The 22,591-nt window shown below is 41.4% G+C and overlaps 1 protein-coding gene across 1 annotated transcript in view; it reads right to left on the bottom strand.

Annotated features, from left to right (window-relative positions):
* Positions 1 to 11,625: 11,625 nt before the first annotated feature.
* Positions 11,626 to 22,591, bottom strand: part of AFTPH (aftiphilin) — a gene marked incomplete at its 5' end in the record, with an annotated part of 35,350 nt that continues 24,384 nt past the window's right edge. Inside the window, 3 exons of the mRNA XM_081997301.1 lie at positions 11,626 to 11,835; positions 17,713 to 17,836; positions 21,764 to 21,847. Coding sequence (XP_081853427.1) covers positions 11,691 to 11,835; positions 17,713 to 17,836; positions 21,764 to 21,847 — 353 coding nt within the window. The 3' untranslated portion in view covers positions 11,626 to 11,690. The remainder of the gene's footprint in view (positions 11,836 to 17,712; positions 17,837 to 21,763; positions 21,848 to 22,591) is intronic.

Genomic DNA, 22,591 nt, shown 5'->3' with positions numbered 1-22,591 from the left:
TGAGTTAAATGAAAGAATAAGCAAGCTTGGTTCTGTGCAGAAGAGCATGGAGAGCTGGGGTACCTGCACACCAGAACCTCTGCGGTCCTTGGCCATGTCCCAGGAGAGGAGACAAGCTGTGGAGAGCTCCCGGCACACTCACCTCTGACCCTCCAGAGTGGCTTGCACTTATTCCTGGTTTCACACCTCCTATCCTAAAGCTGCTGTACGCTGTGCGGGAGGAATAAAGACACCCCCCTGTTCCAAACCTCCCCTCACAGCCTTTCAGAAGCTGAGCTTTCCCCTTATCAGAGGCCTCCAGCCCAGGGCGAGCACACGCAGCCTCCCAGCATCGATCAGAGTCTGGAGACTCATTCCTTTGAGAACTGCAGCCCTTGAGAGTAGCAGCTGAACACCACCAGGTGAAACCTGCAGGAGACGTGATGTGGTGCCACTGGTTTTCCTTTCAGCACAGGACGAAGGGCTGAGGTTCTGTAAGCGCCCCAAACACCATTTCAACATCAAAGATGAGCACCTCCCATGCGCTGCAAAAGCCTGCGCAGTGCACTCGTGAGTCGCATCTGTACTGGACCCTGGCACCATCCAGTACCTCACAGAACAATCCCAACTGCACCAAATTATACCTATCTCCATGTATCTATCATGGCATGTGTGTGCGTATAACCATATATAACTGTATATAGCCATTACATAAAATCAGCTCCTAACAGCAAACTCTAAACAGGGAAAATGGTCTGGGCAGCATAAATTATATGAACAAAAGCAAATGAAAAATCCCTATTTAGTCACTTCAGCTGAAGTGTTTCGCTAGAGAAGCCTATCTTGAATTTATCAGCACCTCTTTGACCGACTCCAAAGAAGTAGGAAACAATCTCACTGCGACTGCAGCATCTCTCTTGACTCTGGCATTTGGGCCAACTCTCTTTGCAGGGAAAGGGCACCTGTACTTTGTGAGCTGCACTTCTGCAGCTACAACAGCAACTGCAGGAGTGCTTTTTCCTCCCCCTCTCTAGCTAATTAGAGTTTCCCAGGTTGTTCTGCAGGAGAAGAGCAAGGCCTACCTCTGTCTTGTTTTCCTAATTTCCAGCGGTAGCTCTATTTTTGGGGAACCTACAGCAAGCAACGGGGTCTGCAGTGCTCCGTCAGGCAGGAGAGCAAAGCACGCTGTGTTGGAAGTAGAGCATGAACTCCCTTGTGATCCCACCAGCGTTCCCTTGTCCGCCTCTACCCGTTTGGGTTGCTGAGAAGAAACTAGAGCCTATTATCAGGCCTGCTTCTTTGTCAGGTGTTTTCTTTGATGTAAATTCAACTGTGATCAAATGTGCTGATCACAGCAAACAGCCAAGGAGTAACAAAGATGCAAACTGCACAGTGACCTGCAGAGATTACAGCAACCCAGGCTGTAGACAAATTGGGAAGATTAAACACAAATGAGCTAAGAAGTCTTGGGAGAAGTACCCAGGGAGACAAAAATAAGCAACGCAGACAGAAAATAAGAGAACAAGGCAGACCAAAGATTGAACAGACCTTACTAATACATAAATCAAAGTCTTCCCCCGCCTCCCAATGCTTTAGCTTTATCCTAATGCTTCTGCTCCAAGGAAGTCAGTGCTAGGCTCGCTGCAGGGAAGCAGGCTGAGAGAATCCCTTAGTGCATCTTTGCTGTCTTCTGCCTGTCACACCGTTGTCACTGCAGGACAGCCCCTACAGAGGAAAAAAAAAGGCTCCCTCCCCTTTTTTATTTTGGTCCTTTTTTCTTTTAAAAAAAAAACCCCAAAAAACTCCTGGAAAGCTGCTGACAGGAGTTCCTTGCAATCAGAACCACCCTGCTCATCTCAGTGCCCGCAGAGTCCACCTTCACTTACAACCCTGCAAATTCAAACAAAGCCTACCTGGAACTAATGCTGCCATTGCTACTTGTCTTCCAGCAGTGTAAACTTCCCAAGCGCAGAGGACCTGGAGGCTTGCAAGGCCAGAAAAATCACATGCACATATATAACGTGATGAAATTCCATGGTTGCACAGCTTCCCTCCCGCTTTACGTTGGGAACGCGTGTGCTAAGGTACGGTCTAGAGTTCCTCACATGCCTCATGCTGTTCGAACACACCACAACTATGTCCCTGCCTGCAGCACAACAGCATCTTGAAAGGTTTCTTTAAAATGTGGAGAGTAGGACTAGTCTTTTGAAGGTGGAAATATTTAATTTGGGACAGCATAGTATAGCATCACATTACTTCATTTTTCATCTGTTGCCAGTAGCGATGTCATCACCCTGCAAGCCCTCAGATTTGAGGACCATTACTGATTTAGGGACTGCTTGGCAGTATGCCAGGTGGCAGAAGGGACACCTGAATTCATGGAGAAAACAACAGAGCACCTACGAAAGAAGTACTTTTTTCCACTAACCAACCCTTCTGCAGCTAAATGGGATCTGCTGCCTTACTAAGGGCATATTTATCTTTCAAATGCCATAGCTGTAGACAGCACTTTCTGTATCCCTCAAAAAATGAGCTTCTCTAACAGCAACACTGGGAAACCTGTAAAATTCCTGCTGTAAGCATGCTAAAATCCCCCTTGCTGCTGCATACCGCAGCTCTTTACACCATCACTTGCAAACCAGGGCGGTGACATTGTGTTCACACTTCCAAAACCAGAATGAATTTTCAAGTGTGCTGATCAGAAGCAGTGGAATAAGATCAAGATGTCAGTGAGGCAGATTTCTGCACAGAACGCCTATTATTCGCTCGTGAGATTTCAGCTGTCATCCTCCCCACTCACATCCCTGAGATCAAAACGCACTTCAGAGATCAGAATGGTCAGAAACAGGTTGACAGCAAGTCCTGAACTATCTCCCCTAACACTGCAGTGCCATTAGGCTGGCGTGGGCAGTGCTAAACCTCACCAGCGCTAGTGAGGGTCTAGTCTAAGTGTGCATCAGTCCAACTCTGGTCTGACTATTTTTCTTCTGAGGGTTCAGTATATCTTCCTGCATGTTTAAAGGACATCATGTAATCCAACATGCAACACACCAGCTTAGCAGAGCCAGGATCCACATGCAGAAAAAACTGCAAGGGGATCAGCACACATTTTGGCAGCAAATGCCATCTTTCTCACCAGGACTGAGATAAAGTCTGCAAATCCTGCAGAAATCACTCAGAGCTTCAGGTATTCACTATCCCTACATGCAGGAGCCCTGGCTGCTATGCAGCACTGCCCATGCAGCCCAAGGAGAACTACGGTACTAATAGCACTTGAGTGGCTGATCCCATCCATCTCGTTTTCTTAAAAGCTGCTCAACTCAGAGGTTTAACCCAAGCAGGGCTCAACTGGAAAATCCAGATCTCCTTCCCCAGTCTCAGGGGAAGGTGACTTTTACGAAGAGAGGGGGATTCAAGCACGCACACTGAAATATTTCAGTAGTTTCCTGAGACAGGCTAACCTCCAAAGTGCCAACATGGTCCTCCAGTGCACTGCATGAATGAAACACTGGGAATAGGAGCCTGTGCCAGCTGCAATGGTCCTACAAGCTGGAAAGGACCAAACTGCCTACATCTTTGGTCCTGGATTGGGTGAGAATTGGCTCAGGCTGCCTCCTGAATGAAAGGGCAGCTTTCCTAATGACTGAGCTCACACTGCCAGCCTGCTAAGGAGCTGCATTGATTTGAAACCTAAAGGACAGCTGTTTGTTCCTCCTTTCCACCCTGCTTCCTCCTCCCTGGCCAAAGGAGGAGGAAAGTTGCCAGAACAGACTTCATCTAGGTGTACAAGGAGAGAGAGAAAGAGAGGGGATACCCCTCAAAAAATGGTGAAAGGAGGGAAAAAATGTACGCTTCAGAGCACAAAGCAGCCATACAACCGCTCATTTTGCCATTGTCAGAGGCAGGCAGCTCAGCCCAAGAAAAAGTGGAGTAACCTGCAATAGTCCTAACAGCTGCAAAACACCCGCTGCCAGCTGCATGTTGATTCTTAACTCACTTCAGCATTAACTAAGTGACAAAAGCCTTTAGTGCTCCTAATGAAAACACAGTCCTTGCACTCAGTAAAATAACACAGCAATGAAAAAACCCTTTTTGGTAGTAGAATTCTTGTGCAAACAGGTTTCAGGTCCAAGTTGCTGAGATCGGGACAAAACATTTGATGAAATTTGGGGCTGGCAGGGGAGAGGAAAGGGAGGGTTTGAAGGTGTGTGCGGGGGACACTTCATGTTTGCTTTTGATTTGTTTCCAAAACAGCCAAGCTTTTATATTTGCAGTAAGGCTCCCTGTAGTTTAAAAGCCAAAACGTGATCAGAAAAAGGCCTTATGGACTCTGAGCCAACCTTTGCATTTTTGAAGGAGTCTGTTAGATACTTTCCACTCTGCTCTGAACTCCTGTGGCAGCTGCTCCCAGACTCTTCTCCAAGGCTGCTGCGAGGAGCTGAAGGGCCTTAGGAAGAAATCCAGCAGAATTTGTTGCCTCATCTTCTGTAAACTCCTTGGACTGGTGAGCATAAAGGAGTAAGAAAAATCAGCAGTCCAACTGTTCGTGGAGTGTCTGCACACAGCTGCCAGTGTTCACTTGCTCTTTCCAGGCAGTCTCCTCACACCCTCTTTTCCTCAACTGAAAAAGAACTGAAAAAACCAGCTCCAGCCACAGCATAAATTACAATTCAGTCAATATCACAGCTCTGCAGACCTGAGTGACATCCCAAAGGGACACTAGAACAGACACTAGACAAAACCAATTCTGCCATGACCACACATACATGTCTTCTGCACATCCCGCTGTACATCAACCTGCCCCTCTGATCGTACAGCTGTCCACTGACTTTGGAAAAGCGTGCTGGGATGAAGTTGTGTGGCAGGAGCAGCAGGACTGCCCTCCCTTTCCCTACATTACTGTGGCCAAGACATCTCGCTGTCCCAAGCAATTGGGCAGATCCCGATTAGTATGTTCTTTTGGGTATTTTCACAAACAGGCTGCAGTTAATTAGAAATATCACCAGGACTAGCACTGGAGAAACCAATGTGTCTGTTTCTTTCACTACTAGAGCTGGACTCCGTTGCAGGTATATTCCCCAAAGAGCCACAAGGTGCTGTAACAATGCCACCAAAAGAGGTTGGGGTGGGATGGGAGGGCTTGTTCTCCCCAAAAGATAAGTCCAAAAGGCTTACCCCCCCACAAAGCCAGGTCCGCTCCGACACAGCACGGCTCGTTAGGACGGAGCTGAACACCACAGTGGTCTTCGGGGCTTGTACCACAGCAAGGTTTGCGGTGCTCTCTGTATCATGGCACAAGGCCACAACTGCCTGAGGTATGCTGGACAGCTTTTCCTACGAGGCATCCTCCTGAGCAGCTGGAGGCCAGTCAACAGATTAAGGTCTGATCCAAAAAACTTGCTTTTCTCCCCTTGTATAATGCCTTCTGAACACCAGCTCAGGCGAGACAACACTTCCTGCCATTTATAAGATTAAGGCTGTCTTGAAAACCACACCTGGCTTCAGTAAGCTGCCCTCACTGCAGTTCTTTGCTGTCTGAGGGAAACAAACACCAAGTGTTTTATCGCTTAAAGATTTAAAAACAATTGAGGCACATTTCATTGGAAAAATAGAAACACAGACAAGGCTGCTGAGCTGAAACTGCCCCTCTGCTTCCCCTCCCTCCCTCCCCATTTAACAACTTCATTGCTTTAAATATGGGAGGCAAGGCTCACACAATGACAACAATCCCAGTAGGAAACCTACTTGTATTCAAGGGGATTTGCTTGCTAGACCTGGTGTCAACCTTGCAAAGACTTGCAGCATGGGACTGCGCATGCATGTGAACTAATAAACCCTCGATGGTCCAGCTCTAACAAGTAAGGATCAGTCACAATAGCTGAACTGCCAGCATTAACACAGGTGTAGCAGGTCAGCAGCAAATGCCACCTCGGTCACACAAACAGCAAAGACCCAGGTGGAAGCCCAGCAGAGTACCTTAGGGCATGTAGCCCGAGAGGGTCAGCTTCATTTTGATGCCTCAGTTGAGTTTATCGCACACATCGGCATATATTCTAAACACACAAAACTATGGCAAAAAGATCATTAAGCACATGCAAAACCATGCTAAAAGGGATCATTAAGTCTGCTTAGGCAAACATTCAAAAATATCTGATACCTTAATTTTACTCTCCTCTCAATTAGTCTTTAGTTACAGAGTCTCATTATTTTGTTTTCCACAGGATCACAGTCTCTTTTAGTTCAATGAGAACCATTTTTTTTTGCCCCTTCACATTCCACAAGTAGTCGCAAGCCTTATTTAAGGCACACACTATACTCCATATAGGAATTAGATTATTAGGAACCTCTGCAGGTATGTGCTCTAGGTAATAGGCAAGTAGGATCCTGACAAAATCAGTACATCTGCAGAGGAAGATTCAGAGCCCCTAAACTAGGAACATACTTTTCATCGGTGGCCATATAGCGAATCCAGACGTAAGACCATGAGCATTCCCCTATGCCTTTCAGATATGAGTGATACCTGTATCAGCTGAGTGCTTCTCAGATGTCCCTGACAAACTACAAACATGAGCACAGCATTTCAAATCAGCATTGATCTTCACAACCCTGCTGTAATGCAGGGATAACAACATATATTACAAGTTTAAGAACAGGTTGACAAGATGAAAACAAGAGCTCCAGCACTTCTGGGTGCTTAGGACATTCACCACACCCCTAGTGTCGCAGAGCCTTGATTGTATATCAAATGAGCAAAGCTTCTAACTGCTTAAGCTACAGGACACAGCGATTAGCGTTTCTGCACATCCCAATCGGGCAACTCATGCTGGGCACCAAATGACAGAAATGCAAAACTGACCTCCTGCAAAAAAGCTGGCATGGCCACCTGCTTCAAGCCAGGAGAGCACCACACTCCACTGTGCCTTCTCTGGAGTCTCCACGTAAGGCCGTCCTTTCTCTTTACCTACATGAAGCAGGGGCCCTGCAGAGAAGAGTTTCACCGCACTACACTGATTCAAAGAATAAATTTATGCAGGGCATGAGGCAAGGATCAGGTGAAGACAGGATGATATGTAAGTAACGACTGTCACATTGCAGATGCGTGACAGGACTGAAGCTGGAGTTCCAAATCACAGCAGCGGAGCTTAGCTGTTGAGGATTTGATTCTATATCTACAGTCTGGATTTATAGTGTAGCTCCTTATTTCAAAAATAATTTTTAAAAAAGGTCTTTAACATGTGGACTTGTATCAATGCTAAAACATGCACCAGCAGCTGCATTTAAACCCTTATGCCTGCGGTCCATCTCTCTACCAAAAATAAGTGATAGCAATATCGGGCTGTTGTGATGCATGCAACTTACACTCACCCAATGGGTTTGACACATTTTCTCTGCAGTACAGTAACACAGAGACTTGGATCTCTGAGGCTTAGTTCCAGATTTTGGAGAAAAGCAGCCAGTGGGCACAGTGTGTGTGCCTGTAATCCATCCCAGGCTTTCTCTCCTCTCCAAATGCCCCTGCTCCTCATGCTTGTATCCCACTTTCTCCACCACCTGCTCTTCCTATAGCTACCCCAGCTGCCTACACTCCGAGTCCTCCTTCACCTTCTTATTTCCCCTACTCAGGGCTTCTCCTGAGCTCTCGCTTTATATTTTCTTCTAGCTCCTCCTCACCCTGTTTTTAGCCCTCTGAATTTGAATATGTTGTTTCTCCCCATCTCCTTTTATGTTCCAGGTTCATTTAAGGGAGCAGACCAGGCTGCTTGCTGCCTTTAGTGGCTGTGCTCTTCAGCACAGAGGTCAGATTATGAAAAACTTCTCTGCTTTTGTAGCAGACACTCCTAGCAGGTGCTATGCAGTTATTAGCTGCCATATGCTTTTATAAATTATATTCAAGTGTATTTTGCAACTATCCTGTATTTTCAGACTGCTCTGAAATTTAAAAGATAACTATGCAGAGGTGCAGAACTGGCACAAAAGAGTTGCACCTAGATGTAAGCGGCTGGGCCAAGGCTGATCCATACATCTTACACGCACTGAGCTACGTCTCCATCGCATCCTGTAAGGATTACTAGATATTCAGCTGAAGTGCAGTGGTCCTGCAGTCCAACAATGGAACTTTCCACATGCCAATTTCAGTCCCAGGTGAAATTCTGTACAACAATCAAATGTGATGAAGGATTAACTTCATCAGTACCTGCCAATTGCATTTGAGGGCACCTACATACATTATTTGTAAGCTTTACTTTTGGCATCTCAAAATGAATCTGTCAAGCTAATGATATTCTGGGAAGGTCTTAACTTTAAGTGCTGTGGGAAGTAAAGCACTGCTAACACTTGCAGCAGGTGGTAATGCTCCTGGTAAGTCAGCATTGAAAACCACTGAGCATCCGAGCGCAGTCCTTTGGATAATACAAGCAGAGTCCAGCTCTTCTTAGCAGTCATTGAGGGGCCTGCAGCTTGCTTCACAGTGGGAGTTTTGGACTTTGCTTCGTGGCTATGTTCCAACTCAGGCAATTGCATCTGAGCCGAATGTCCTCTGCTGCTTCTGTTGGATGAGCACATAAGCGCCTCACTATTACATGACACTAGTTCTCGAGTGAATGTTATGCACGTTGACACGTCTGATGACAATGCACAGCAACACGTATGTGCAGAAAGTATCAATTACCATGCTGCCCAAAAACCTACTGGCAAGATCAAACGAGATAAGGCATGCGGTGCCAATGGGAACAGCATGGAAGGACAATCCCGATGCAGCTGGATCTGCCAGACAAAACTTTCTGCATAAGAACAAAAGCTGCTTGTACAAGACAGAAGGAGAGAGGTAGTGGAGCCTGGTAGTGGAGCCTGTCTGTCCACCTTACGACTGACAAGAAAGAAGGGGGCTTAAGCTAGGAGACAAAAAGCAATGCTACATTTTAAGGCAAGCAAAATCCACCTCAAAAGGCTGAATTTAGATGGAAGATCTATGTCTTTCAGCAGTGTGATGGTCTGTGGGATGCAATTTTTTTTTTTTTTTTGGCAGAAAGAACATAAAAACCCCATAAACACAGTCTAGGTAGTACCAGGTTTCACAAAGTTTCAGATTGGTACATCAGTCACAATAGAAATCTCCTTTTCCCCCTGCCATTTCTTCCCCCTCCCCCATCTACGGCGGGCCACCAGGGCTGCACTTGGAGACTGGAAGACAAATGGGCAGCTGCCTCTAGAGGCAATTGTGAGGAGACTAAAGATCAACTTGCAGCTGGCACTTCCACCCCCACCACTCCTTAATACTTCAGTCCACTTGCTGCCAGACAAGGATCATGAGTCAGCTCCTAAACATATTCTCCTTGAAACAATAGCTATAGCTCTCTGCTGCAGCTATACTGCTACTCTGGCTCCAAGGGACATGCCATAGTTCTGAAAACAAAAGGACCTATTTTAACCTACAGCAGCGCAACACCAGAACTGAACGATACAATAAGCAATGCACTAAAGAATGCTATGCTAAACCTGGGAGATTAGCAAAGCTAATTTTGACATGAAACAGGCATGAAGTCAGTGCTGTAACGAAAATCTGCAGAAGGTGCACACAGCAGTGTTTTTGGGGGTACACAGTAAAGCAGGTGGCTTTTGCATAATCCTTTTCAGCTACAACAGGGTGCAGTTTGATACCACAGCATTGCACACTGCAACACTAATTAGAGGGCAAAGGGGCCGATTCAGTCTTTACAAATTAACTTTATCACAACTGCAGGAGCAGCGCTCTCAAATTCTAAGCAGCCACCACGTACTGAAACTCCAGCACTCATCTTGAGGACATTTCAAGAGGACTACCTAGGAGGAAAAAGCTTCCTTTTGCAAGGACAACATTTCCTTTTACCCGCTAATGACATCAAACTGAAACACTAACTTTTCTGACCCAAGTGTTGTTAGACGATAAAGAATTCAAAGAAGTAGTAAGAAAAATGCATTGGAGATTTCTCAGAACTAGATGTTAACTGATGAACTACAGGTGACCACCGAACACTTTTAAGTGTGCTGTGCACATAGTAAAGTGAGCTGTGCACATAGTAAAGGTTAGATGTGGAGCGTCTATGCCCACACAAAGCACCCTCAAGAAATATCAGCACCCAGGGCATGCCTTACCTGCAGACAGTCCACTGATACCCTCTGAAGAGATGTTTCTGAAAGAGCTACAGTGCAAGCTAACATGTTAGGAAAGTTAAGCAAATGCTACGTTTACGTTTTTATTTCTAGCTAAGAAATAGGCAAAACTAGTTGTCCTTTCTCACCTCACCATAGTTTGTATTTCTTACAGCTGACTATTGCAAATCACTTTGAAGAACTCTCTAACCCAAAACGCTGACATGTCTTGACCCACATCACCCTACAAGCCAGAAAGCAAGTTGGACACAGAAATAAAAGACTACATCACAACATGTTCAAAGAGCGAAGACAGTTAAAGAGAAGTCTGCTTCTCTTTCTGCAGGTCCGTGACAGGTGTGTTTTGTGGGACTGTGCAACACAAATTAGAAGGTTCTACTGTTAATGCAGTACATGGATTTTTACCATCAACAGAAACATGAATAATGTGCACATTCTGTATAAAAAGAGAGCAGACTATATACATCGGTATCTTTTAAATTATTTTATTTTGTGTAAGCTAAAAGGAAATTTACACACTTAAATCTCAAAAGACCTTGGGCATGCACATTGACCTTTTTAGAGGTTCTTCTACATAGCGCTCTTTTTTCCATAGGAATTTTCCCAGACATTTACAACCCATAGTTTTTACTGTATATACAGCCTAAAACCATAGCAATCTATGATTATGTCATTTTACACTGTGCAAAATCAAACAGAAATAGTGGTACAACAGAACATAAAAAAATTTTGACAGGTAAATTTCATTGTAAGACATTCATATAGTTTTGGTCCTTCTTTTCCAAATCAAGCTGATTAAAAGCAGACAACCTTCTAATGACCCCCAAAAATCAAGTGTTTAGACAGTGATCCATAACTGAAACAAGAAGTTACTGACAGCACACCTTTCAAAAGGCTATGTAGTGACAGAGCCATACTACTGATGTTTAAGAACATAAAAATTGATCAGGCAACCAATCAACCAGGAGGAGGGGGGTGGGGTGGGGTGGGGTGGGGGAGAAAAGGAAAAAACCACATCTTAAGCTTGTTAAAACAGAAAAGAAATGATTTGGTTTTAAAGAAACAACAATAACTGAAAACCCACAAAAGGGACAAATGTAACCTTCTGTTTTTTTCTTCAGCAACACACATTTTAATATATGCAGGAAAGAAAAAAATGCTCAATGCAATCTGAAAACCTTTAAGGGGGACTTCACAGATTGTGAAGATTGAAGTTTTCATTATGTTTCTAGGATTTTATTTTTTTTTAAAAACTTTTTAAAGTTTTGTAAGAAGGACACCACCAGTGTATTTCACAAAGACATAAATGTATACACCCCAGCACAACAAAAAGAATAGATCTTCAAAAAGATTTACCCCCAATTATTTACATTTTTCTCTAATATAAATTTAGGACTCCAGTATGTAAATAAATATACATTACTATGTATACCTTTCTAGTGCTGCTTACCAACAAATCATCTGAACTTGATTTTTTTTTTTAATTAAAGCAAGACTGCTTTTTACGACCCACCGAGGGAAGAAAAAAAAAAATCAATAGAAAACGTCCAATTCACATCACTTTAGTCTACCTTTTCTTGGCAGCTTGTTGAAGGTGTTAATGTGGCTGGGAACATCAACACCTTGGCATGCATGAAAGTTAAGTCAGGAAGGCTAGAAATCACCTTGGCAGCCTCTTCACTAAGATGTTCTTCCTTTTTAGGCTTCCTGTTGAAAAGAAAAGAACAAAGTGCATTAATCCAATACCTGATATCCCTTGGATCACTGAAGGAATCACTGACTGAAGCAATGTTCTGGCAGTTTTTCTCCCATTGACAGCCACTTCTGTAAGATACTTGAAGGTAGTCTAATGTTATAATACCTACCTGCCTACCAACAAAATGTTAACATAGAAAAGCGTCAAAATGTTCCCAAATATTGTTGCAATATGGTGGGGGCGGGGGTGGGTGGGAGGGCGCGGCGGGGGAAGATTTCCCATTCAGATGACTTTTGGGTTTTTTTTGGCAGGTTCCAGTGTGCCACTCTGGGACTACTCACTTGGAGAGAAACATGCCCATATTCTAGGGATAAGACAATAGAAGCATTAGTTCTAAACTACCTATATCCAGTATAATCTTTCAAAATAAAATGGAAAAATCTGGAAAGGACATTAAGAAGTTCCTAACTTACTTCTTAATACTTTTAAAATAAAAAGAAGGTACTTATGCTGTGTTTCTGACATGATCGTACTCAGAATATACATGATACTGCTCTACATCATGATCCACAAACCCTTTTTTTCCCCCCTAGGGCTCATCAGCAGCAAAAGGTGGCTCACAACGTGTAGTTACTTGCTTTGAAGTGCCGTAGTATGTGTAGCCATAATGATACATACAGCTGTTTGGGAATCACTGGTGTTTACTTTGCCTTTTGCATTATTCATAAGAGTTATTGAGCACAAATGAATAAGGAGGTCTGAATCCCATGTTGCTCAGTTCTCACTATTATGCAAAACACTCACATTTCCTAAGTAAAACGAATCCTGTCTCAGACTGCTACAGAAGACCCCCCTCCCCTGACCAAATATCCATACTTTACAGACATCTGGCTCATCTTTGAAGAACGCTGCCTATTACTAGAAAGACTTAGTTTTCCATCAAACATTATTCCAGTTTCAAACATTATTCTAGTTCCAAAAAGGCACCTGCTACACCCTGTAACACCACCAGAAATTCTAGCTAAATAAGTGCCCCCATTTGGGGCAAAAATCTGAGACAAAAGGCTCGAACCAAATAACTGCCTTTCCCTAGAACACTTCAGAAATTTCCTTCCTTTATCTTGTCTTAGGTATAAACTTTAAATCGAGCCCATGAGAGGGCAATCACCGCTCTGATCATAAAGCAGCATATACTTATGTTTTCTTTTGTCAGCACCCATCAGGATTGTCTCCTGAGCTCATCAGAGATCGGGGGAAAGCAAGGGGCTACGTGTTTGCTCCAGCAGCAGTATCAGAATTTCTTTGCTAGGACGAGAAGAAAAAAAAAGCTGGAGTCAAACTCATCCTTGACATCACTGATCATTGTGTTGACACTGAACTATCACTTTTGTTTGCTACTTGAAGTCGCCACTTGATGAAAGATCTCTAGATGAGGCAGCCTAGATACTAAATCTGACTTTCCTTCACTAGAATAGCAATATTTTCTTCTCTCTCCTGCAGTGGAATTTCATGAACCACTGACTAGGCAGATTACCAAATTCTGGAGGATAAACAAAGCTGTGTGCTGGATTTACTGAAGGAAGGAGGAGAGAGCCAATATGTACCTCCTTCTCTAACAACTTCACAGTCAGCTCTGTTTGCACTCGAAGGACTATATCTGAGCTGTTGAAATGCGGTTCTCACCCACCACTGTGTTACCAGTATCTGATGCCACTATTAGTAATCACTTACCACAAACCTCTTAAAAGGTACAAACTCCTGGTGATCAAGGACTTACAGCTAACAAAGGAGTGTTTGACAGAGGAAGCCAAAGGAAGAGGGCTGAATCAGAGATCTGCATTAGAAGGAGTTCCTGTAATTGTTAATCAGGCACCAAGATGGAGCTCACACACTCCTTGCTATTTATATGCCTCTTCCTCCTCTGCTCAACTGGGGCATGCTAAGAAATGGCACTGCTGGGTCTCTGAGGCAGTGCTGCATTTTGTTTGGTGATCATATGGAGAACCTTTACCACAGGATGATGCTATTGTTCTTGCTGTACTAGCTGGTCTCTGCAACATCACCACAGAACTTGCATGCCAGTGAGCACAGTCAGATGTGAATCTCACCTGATTACTGAATGCTCCCCGCCTGGCTGGAGACCCTTTGCAATAATTTATCTACTTAATGTGCTCTATAAAGAATGACAAGCTAACACACCACACAGCAAACGTTATTTAACAACAACCAAGTTACATCTACAGATACCATCAAATAGTAATGAGGCTTAAAACCCTTCTTTTAAATCATCTCAGTGCAGAGAGGGATGAGACAGCCTAAAGTCTCCATTCCTCAATGGAGAGGGGCAGGTTCCTCCAGAAGACAATAAAACTGGACACTGCAAGTACCCTTTCTGGGTAACAGTCAGCACCTTTGGTAGCAAATATCACCAGGGCAAACCCTAAAGAATTACTCACTAACTCTCTAAACTTAAAAGACAAAGTAGCATCATCACTGCAGACTGTTTTTACCCTTAAAACTTACCAAATGGCCTAATAGCTTGTGATGCCATTTGAGAGAGGCAAAAGAAAGAACCATGTCACGTCCATTAATTTCAGTCACCACTTTTGCTGAAGACGTTCCCACTGTCAAGAGATTCTTTTGCTAAACCTTGGTCTGTGGAGGGCCATTTGCAGAGCTTCTACTCATGCACTCTTAACTTCTAGCTACTGTAGCTTACAGAACAGACACCTAAGTGGATTGTCTGCAGCAGCTGTACTACCTCCGTCTGCTTGGGAACCAAAACTTTTGATTACTAAACCATTACAGGACACAGTCCTGGCTCAAAACAGGGTCCCTGCCTATTCAGGTATTAAAACTACCTTTTACAGAACACTTTGCCCCCCTCCATCTCTCCTCTTGCACTAGGTTATAGTTCCTCCCCACACAGAGGGGATGCCCTTACCCAAGCAAGTAATTGCAAGTCCCTCTACCTGTTGGCACAAAGTTTCCTTTTCAAAGGCATGTTAACACTAAGCTGCAAGAAATTAGCCAGACAGGCAGGGAAGCTGCTGGAAGAAAATTTAGAAAGAAATACGGAATGCTTTAGTGATGCATCACTCACACCTTACTGTTCTGTTTTGCATTCCAGCCCCTTCCTGCAGCGTTCAGTCTTTCAGGACTTCAGTCACCTCTCATGTCTGCAAAGGGTTTTGTGGATAGCACCAGCAAGGCCAGGCTCTAATAGCAACAATGAGTTGATTAGAGAAATGCACTTTAAAATCATCCTGTAATTAAGAGTTAGCCTGCTCCTTCCAACACTGCCCACAAAGAGTATTTCCAGTCTAAATGAGGGGTTTGGCCATTTCTTGGAAAGGTATCAGTGCTCTGCTTTCCTTCAAAAAGACAGCAGATAAACTTTTGATCTCTGCCAGTTCTATAGAACCAGGCAAGGCTGCAGAGTCTCAGTGGAATGTTGTACTGGATCCCTGACCTTCAATGCTTACTGCTGCCGTCAAGGTTTCAGGCTCAAGCTGAAGGGAGATGTTTCCCTTCCTCTCCCAACACTTTTATTCTGAGAAACTGACTTTCCAGCTTCAAGAGATGGGTTTGCAAGCAAAAGACGGGGCTATTTCAGACAAAGTCAACTCTTCACATGGCTTCCTACAGCTAAACAATGGTATTTTCACTCTAAGTTTTATCCTCAAAGATCCTGAGTTCAGACAAGTTAGACAGACAGGGATAGCCTGAAGTTGACACTGGCCACATCTTCCCTAATCAGTTATCATGAATGGCTAATAGTCCATATTTCCAGGTTGGTGCATGAATGCCATCCTTGCTGAGCTGGCTGTACCCAGTCACTCCTATTTTAAAGTCTCCAGTTGAGTAAGAAAGAATAATAAAAAAAGAAAAACAATTTTATTAGAAAAAGCTAACATACTGCAACATATTTGGCATACTGCTGAGATAAGACCGTCTCAAATTTCTGAAGGCTTCTAGCTTGAAAAACAGACCGTTTTTCTTTTGGAGAGCATGAAATCAAAAAAGTAAACACACTTGAAATAAAAAAAAAAAAAAGTCAGAGTTGACAAGAACATACAAAATGTATTGAACACTGAAAAAAGCCGCTTTAAAACAGCTAATTCATGTGTGTACCCGAACTTAATCACCAAGTCTGAGGTCCCCAGCCGCCTCCTACAGCCTGACATATTACTACAACACAGATCTAGAACCTCTTCCTATCAGTAAGCAATGCTCTCCGGAACTTTGACATTGGATAGAGAGAGCTTTAACAGTGCAAGTAAGAGCTTTCAAGTGCACTGTGGAAGTACTGAAATAAGCCAAACTCATATCAAAAAACCAACAATACTCAAAAATGAAGGTCAACATTCATTTCAGCAAAGCAGACTTCCCTGTTCCTTTGCAGTGTCCAAAGAAAAAGATATCTTAAAGCAAGCAAGCAGGTACAAATCTATGAGTGGAGATAAAATAACTAAGACACATTTGGAGTTTGTATGTCCTGCTGTGAATTTGTGGTTACTTTTGAATTAGACTTAGAATACCTTACAAAAATATTTCTACTGTAACTATATTTTCTAATTAGTGAAAGTCAAACTTTCCCACTAGTGTATCTTCTGAAGAGGTTATGCACTCCACACGTAGAAAAATAGGCCATCCAGAAGCCAAGACACAAAAATCAGCATTGAAGCATGGAGTTCCCTCTACTGGTTCTCCCTTAAAATTTCATGGCTTGTTGATCTTTTTTATTCAGTGTTCACTTTGAACATTTTCACTGCAGGAAAACTATCAAGACAGTTTTCTCAAGGAAAGAGCATGTTTTAAAAACGCTCTTGAAAACTACAATTTTAGTCAAAGCCAGCTCTGTCCCACCATTACAAATCACTACATTTACCACAACTCCCTTCAACCATGCCTCCTCTCTAAGTGCTATGCTGCATAGAAATGCATCTATTTAGAGTGCTGAATAAACCCTAAATCTCACTTATGAGTGAGGCTATGTTAACTATCTTTTAGTTGCAAGGCAACTAATATTTGTTGCATGTTGAGGCACGCACTTCCTCAACAACAGAAATATTTGGCAAGAATCCCTCAGTGATTCTTTAATAGGCATACACATTAACTACATGTTAAGACAGTCCAGGGTCCTACTGCTAAGATACACAATTCAAAAAATAAGCCCAAGGAATAGAAGCTTGTAAGTGGAAAGACTATTCTGCACCCATTCAACAGGCCAGACTTAGAGGAAGACATTTGACATCTAAAGCCTTTTATATAGACTCTACCTATAAAAAAAAGTAGAGAAGAACTTCACACGAGATCCATGAAGCAGAAAAGGACATCCTAAACCAACTACAGGCTCATTCCTAAACTTGCAACAGCAAAATGAATCTGATGTTTGGTCACTGAAGTTTTGACAGGTGCTGGAAATCTATGGGAAGGCACAAATATTGTCATAATTATTAGTCAGTTTTATCATTTTACTTTGTGGAACATTTCTTATCTATAAATTACACAGAGGACCGAGGAGAGTCTTCTGTCAAAGTCCTAGGTCACTGAACTGCATGGTTCAGTTTACCCTTCTGTTCTTAGGAGTCAGCTCTGTTCTTCAGCAAGTCACTTCTTCCAGTTCCGTCTTTAGCTCTAGGTTTTCCACTTACATTCTGGTGATCTTTTTCTTTCAGCTCATGATTTCCCATCTTATTTTAGAGTTCTATGGTAATTTGAAATATCATCTACAGTACTATGAATTTTGTATTTTAATTTAATTATTAAATTTAAGCCTTTTGATCATTCAAGAACTTCTGACCTAAAATGGCACACACATTCACTCCTCACATTTCGTGTTACCCTTAGAAAACGAAGAAAAAAGTCCAATAAAGAGTATTTACCTTGTGGATGTGCTTGCCTTCTCCACTGTGGACATGAGTCTTGCAAACGCATCAGTCACTCTGTTGCTTGCATTGGAAGTTTCCAGTTTTGAGGTTGTCAATTCATACAACTCAGGATCCACACCTTATAGTATAAAATGATAATCAGTGATGGTTGGAGGCAAGTATAGCCATAATTAGCCACAAACCAACCTGCCAGAGACAGTTTTCTGTAAACATCTGAATTATTTATAATTAAGATACATGAAAAGAACATGACAGAACACGTCTGTGTCTCTAAAACGCCACCCTCCCTCCCCACCCTTTTTCAGTAGTTTTTTTATAGTTGTACTACAAAACACATGCACATTGGATCAAGTCTGGCATACAAGGTCTCAGTCTAAGAGTAAACAAAACAAATTTATCTTTTAGAGTGAAACACCTGTAATAGTGTCAGCTGGGTTAAAATAGATTGTTTCAATTACTTCAACTCAACTGCTTGTATTAAAAGAATGCTGCATGTTAACAAGGACCAACTCTCTAACGAGGGATTACACACAACACTTGCATGCATAAGAGTGCATTTAGTATCTTGCTTTTCACAAGAGGTTGTGTTAAAAATTTTTTTAGGTGTGAGGAAAACCAGCTTTTATGATACATACAAGTGGAATGGCATTAAAGAAGTTACATACTAATATGTATAATGCTACCAAAACTTTTAGTCTATGCTTCCTTTTCAAGTATTTATAAAGCCTCAAGTATTTGGATGTTTCAGCCTTGATTTCCTAGTTTCAGATATCTTAAGTCAGATGCTGAATTTTGACATCACTTACATTGCAAATGGATTTCACATTTTATCAGCAGAGGTCATTCTGAAAACTACGCAAAACAATGCAAACCTGCATCCAAAAAATACATATGTATGGATGAAATTCTACCTGTTTAATATCAAGCATCACATTTCAGTAGGAAGTAGCTGTAGAATTTCCAGATATTAAGTACATTTTCTTTAAAAAAGTCTCTAGGAATTAGAATTATCAAAATAAATCAAGAGGAAAGACTGTTACAACACATTTTGTTGCTCAGAAGCATTTAAGTTGGTGATACTCCTCTAGTTAGTTTCAGATATTTTATGCTTCATGGGTTTAAATGAAGTCTGCATATTTGCCATCCACAATTATAAATCTTTTTCAAAAACAGCATATAATTTTTGTACAGAAGCATCATGTGCTACAGACACCTGCATTCTAAACAAGTGTAACACTAGTTCCAGCTGGTTTGGACAACACAGAAGCATTTCATACTACTGCAGAACAAACACTGCAAATACTTGGACACGATGGTCCCATGTAGCTACCCAATATAAAAATAGCATTTATAAACTGGTGTGCTGATGATTTTACCCAGTTTCCTCACCTAGATCAAGACACTTTTATAAGTACTCCTGAAATACCAAAAGATTACTAAATAAATTAAAAAAATGCCCGTGCCTACTGTCCTGCCTTTTCCACCCGGTAACTCCAGTACTATGTGCACAAACAGATAAGGTTAATAATCCTCATGTCTGCTTTGCATGAACTCTCCCCAAGCAATGTCTTGGCCATTCATCATTTGTGCACAAGTTAAGTATTCTTTCATTGTTAGGAAAATAAGCTGACCAAAAGGAAAAATTAAGGAAATCATATGGTTATGCTGCAGGAGCTGGGGGGGGAAGATTTGCTCCATTTAATACGAGCTGATTAGAAATTAATCAATTATCCTTTCAACCTACATTTTTAAAGTCTGGATTTTTAAAGTTAATTTCATCCAGTTTCAAGCAAAACATCAAAATATGTACTCTCCTGAGACCAGTATACCAAGACTTTAAGTACTGTCAGATGTTTACAGAACTTGGAAATAGGAAAAAGCTCAGCTATTCCATAAAATATCCACTTTCAAACAGGGAGAGAAAAACTTGAAGAAATACACTTTGACTTGCAGAAGCCTGTGAAATCCCATTAAGGTACAAATTGTAAAACTAATTGAAACAAGGAGTCCTTTGACGTGCAACTCTGCAATAAATGTTAAATGCAACCTTAAAAGTTACATCATTTAGATATTCACATTTATGGTCCTGAATTAATTTTCATTGTAGTGCGATGTCACTGCTCAATTCTTTAGGCACCTCATACTCAGCTACATTTATGTTAAACTATCAACGTGAAAAATAAAACAATATACTAAGTCTGTGGGAACATACTAGCAACGAGTAACTCCCTGTTCATGACGTAGATCGCAAATTTTAATAAAAAGTGATTTTGGCTACTGTTGAAATCAGACTGAGAGGAATACAGCGTAAATTTATCCTAAGTAAAATTAAGGACTTCAGGGAACAAACAAACTTCTATTACTGATAAAAGTTTCCTCTTTAAGCCAAATGATCTAACAATTTATCTTTCAATTATTTTAGTTATTTTTAAGAGTTGCATATTCTCCATTTTATTCAGCTGATTACAAATATTTAAGGAAAGCACTGCAAAACCTTAATGAGATATTGAAGGAAAGTTAGCCAACCAAACCCCACACAAAGCTCCTAAACACACACACAAACACACGAGCTGCAAGCCAAGAAACAAATGACTTTCCCAGAAACAAGTCAGGAGGAAAGAAAAGCCAAAACCAAGAAAAAAAAAAAAAGGCACTATAGGGCATACCAGGGTAGGTGATAATACCTGTAACTTGATCAAACAACAATGATGTAAAAAAAAAAATGCAATTAAAGGCTAAAAGAATATCCGTCCAGTAATCACTTCAAGTGGGCACACCACCAGAACACAAGAACATACCCAACTGCACGAGCAGTACACGTACTGGGTGCTGATGACTTTTACATCGATACGCTTGCACACACTTACTAAAGAATCTGTAAGACTCGAGAATCTTGAATTTGCTACCTATCACTTCCACGACAAAACTGCCATCTTTCATCTAATAATGACATTTCTCAAGGGTGGAATAAAAAGAAATTTGGAATGTGATGCCATAAAATTACCTTCAATGATCAGATTTCAAAACCAAAAAAGCAGTTTTTTAAAAACAAAAAATACAGTAATAATTATAGGCACTTATTTGAAATGTGGGAAAACCCCAAACCTCTTAAAAATTGATTTTTTAAATTAAAAACACTAAGAGGAAAAAACCCTTCCTATGAAGAAAGTGATTATCATGGCTTCAGGCATTGCACTTGAAGAGTATTTGCCTTATCTGCTGAACCTATGCACTGGGATAAATCCCCAAATATTCCCTTAAATTCCTGTAGAAATTTATTAAAAATGTAGGTTTTCACAAGCTCGTGAAAATACTCAGAGAATGTCAAAACCATGCAATAAATGAATTCAATTACTTTCACGTATTATTCAATGGAGAGAGTGGTGTTTTCGTCTCTTTCTAAGGGATTAAATTGCAGATAAAGTGCTGTGGTTTTATAATTAACATTCATGAACTTCTGATGTCCCACAAACATGCAACTATCCTTGTTTTTTATTATGAATGTTGTTAAAACACTTTTTTCACTTTATCATTAATATTAGTAGGTCACACGAAAAAATTTACAGCCTCCTGGTAGCAGCAAACACCAGCAGGGTTGCGATATGTTAAGCCCCATAACTTTACATTCACACATAACTTCCAAATAACATCATAATCCCATAATTTGGAGACACTTATTCAGAAGAGAGAGCAAGCCTCATTTTTGGGGAATCATCACATCTACAACATTTTTTGATTTTTCTTAAGTGCTTAGAAAAGTTAACTTGCAAAATTTCTCATTTGAAACAAGTGTTTTAACATCCTATCTGCAAGAGCATAAGAGCCATTCATTCCTTCAGCAGGTGACAAATACAGAGCTGACAGTACCTTTTAAATACTTTGCATTCAATACAAAACATCAGAAAACAGAACACAGATTAAAGGAAAAATGCAGCAGAAAGACATTTTAAAGAAACGCAACATAAATTTTCTCCTTGTTTATAGGAAAGTCAAGTGATGTGCTCATGCTTTTAGTAAGTTTTTGTGGCTTTAACACTCTGCTGACCTGGGATTGTGGTGGTGCTGCTAGAGCTACTGTCATCCACGGGCCCAAAGAAATCAAGGTTCAGAAGAGTGGAACCTCCACTAGCTTGAAATTCAGTGACCGTGTTGGTAGGCAGCCATATAGAAGGTAAGCCAAGGGAGGGGTTTATGTGTAAAAAGGGGTAAGACACACACTTGAACATGCAAGTTATAATTAGTACTCAGTACGCAATTTAAAATTGACATGAAAACAATGCTTACAGTATTAGTTTGTACCTTCTAAAATAACAGCTTAATTCAGTGCACATTTCCTCATGTACAATGCAGCAAGGAAATCAACACTAGTAACTTTAAAATAGATATATTTATTTCAATCTAAAAATGAAAGAGAACCAGCACGACCCAGAGAGAAAGATGTGATCAGTTAAAGGGAAACAATATATAGGTCAATTGATAGTTAGAATATAGTGGGCTTTTTCTCCCCTCACTGAAATTGAAAGCCATTCTTTCATCAGGAAAACTTAGCAGATCCCCAAATAGCAACGAATGAAAAAAACCTTTAAAGTTTTATTTAGCAGCTTTAAGCTATTAATTATCATTATCTGCTATTAATTTTCATTGTCTTCAAGCAGTGTGAGCACAGGGTAACAAACAACACTCTTATATTCAGCTCCTCACTGGTAAATTATACTGTTCCCCTTTAGTACTAAAACAGAAATCAAACCAAGATACATTTTAAAGTTGTTTGTTAAAAAGAAAGTATGATGATTGACTGAAGTAATTAGACACCAGACAACAGCAAGAGGGTCCATCCAGGCTTTCCTTCAGCACCATGATATTGCTATCCAAG

Source organism: Phaethon aethereus (genome assembly GCF_964289735.1).
Source record: "Phaethon aethereus genome assembly, chromosome: 3".
In the NCBI taxonomy this organism is placed as follows: Eukaryota; Metazoa; Chordata; class Aves; order Phaethontiformes; family Phaethontidae; genus Phaethon; species Phaethon aethereus.
This window is presented reverse-complemented; position numbering and strand designations above follow the sequence as displayed.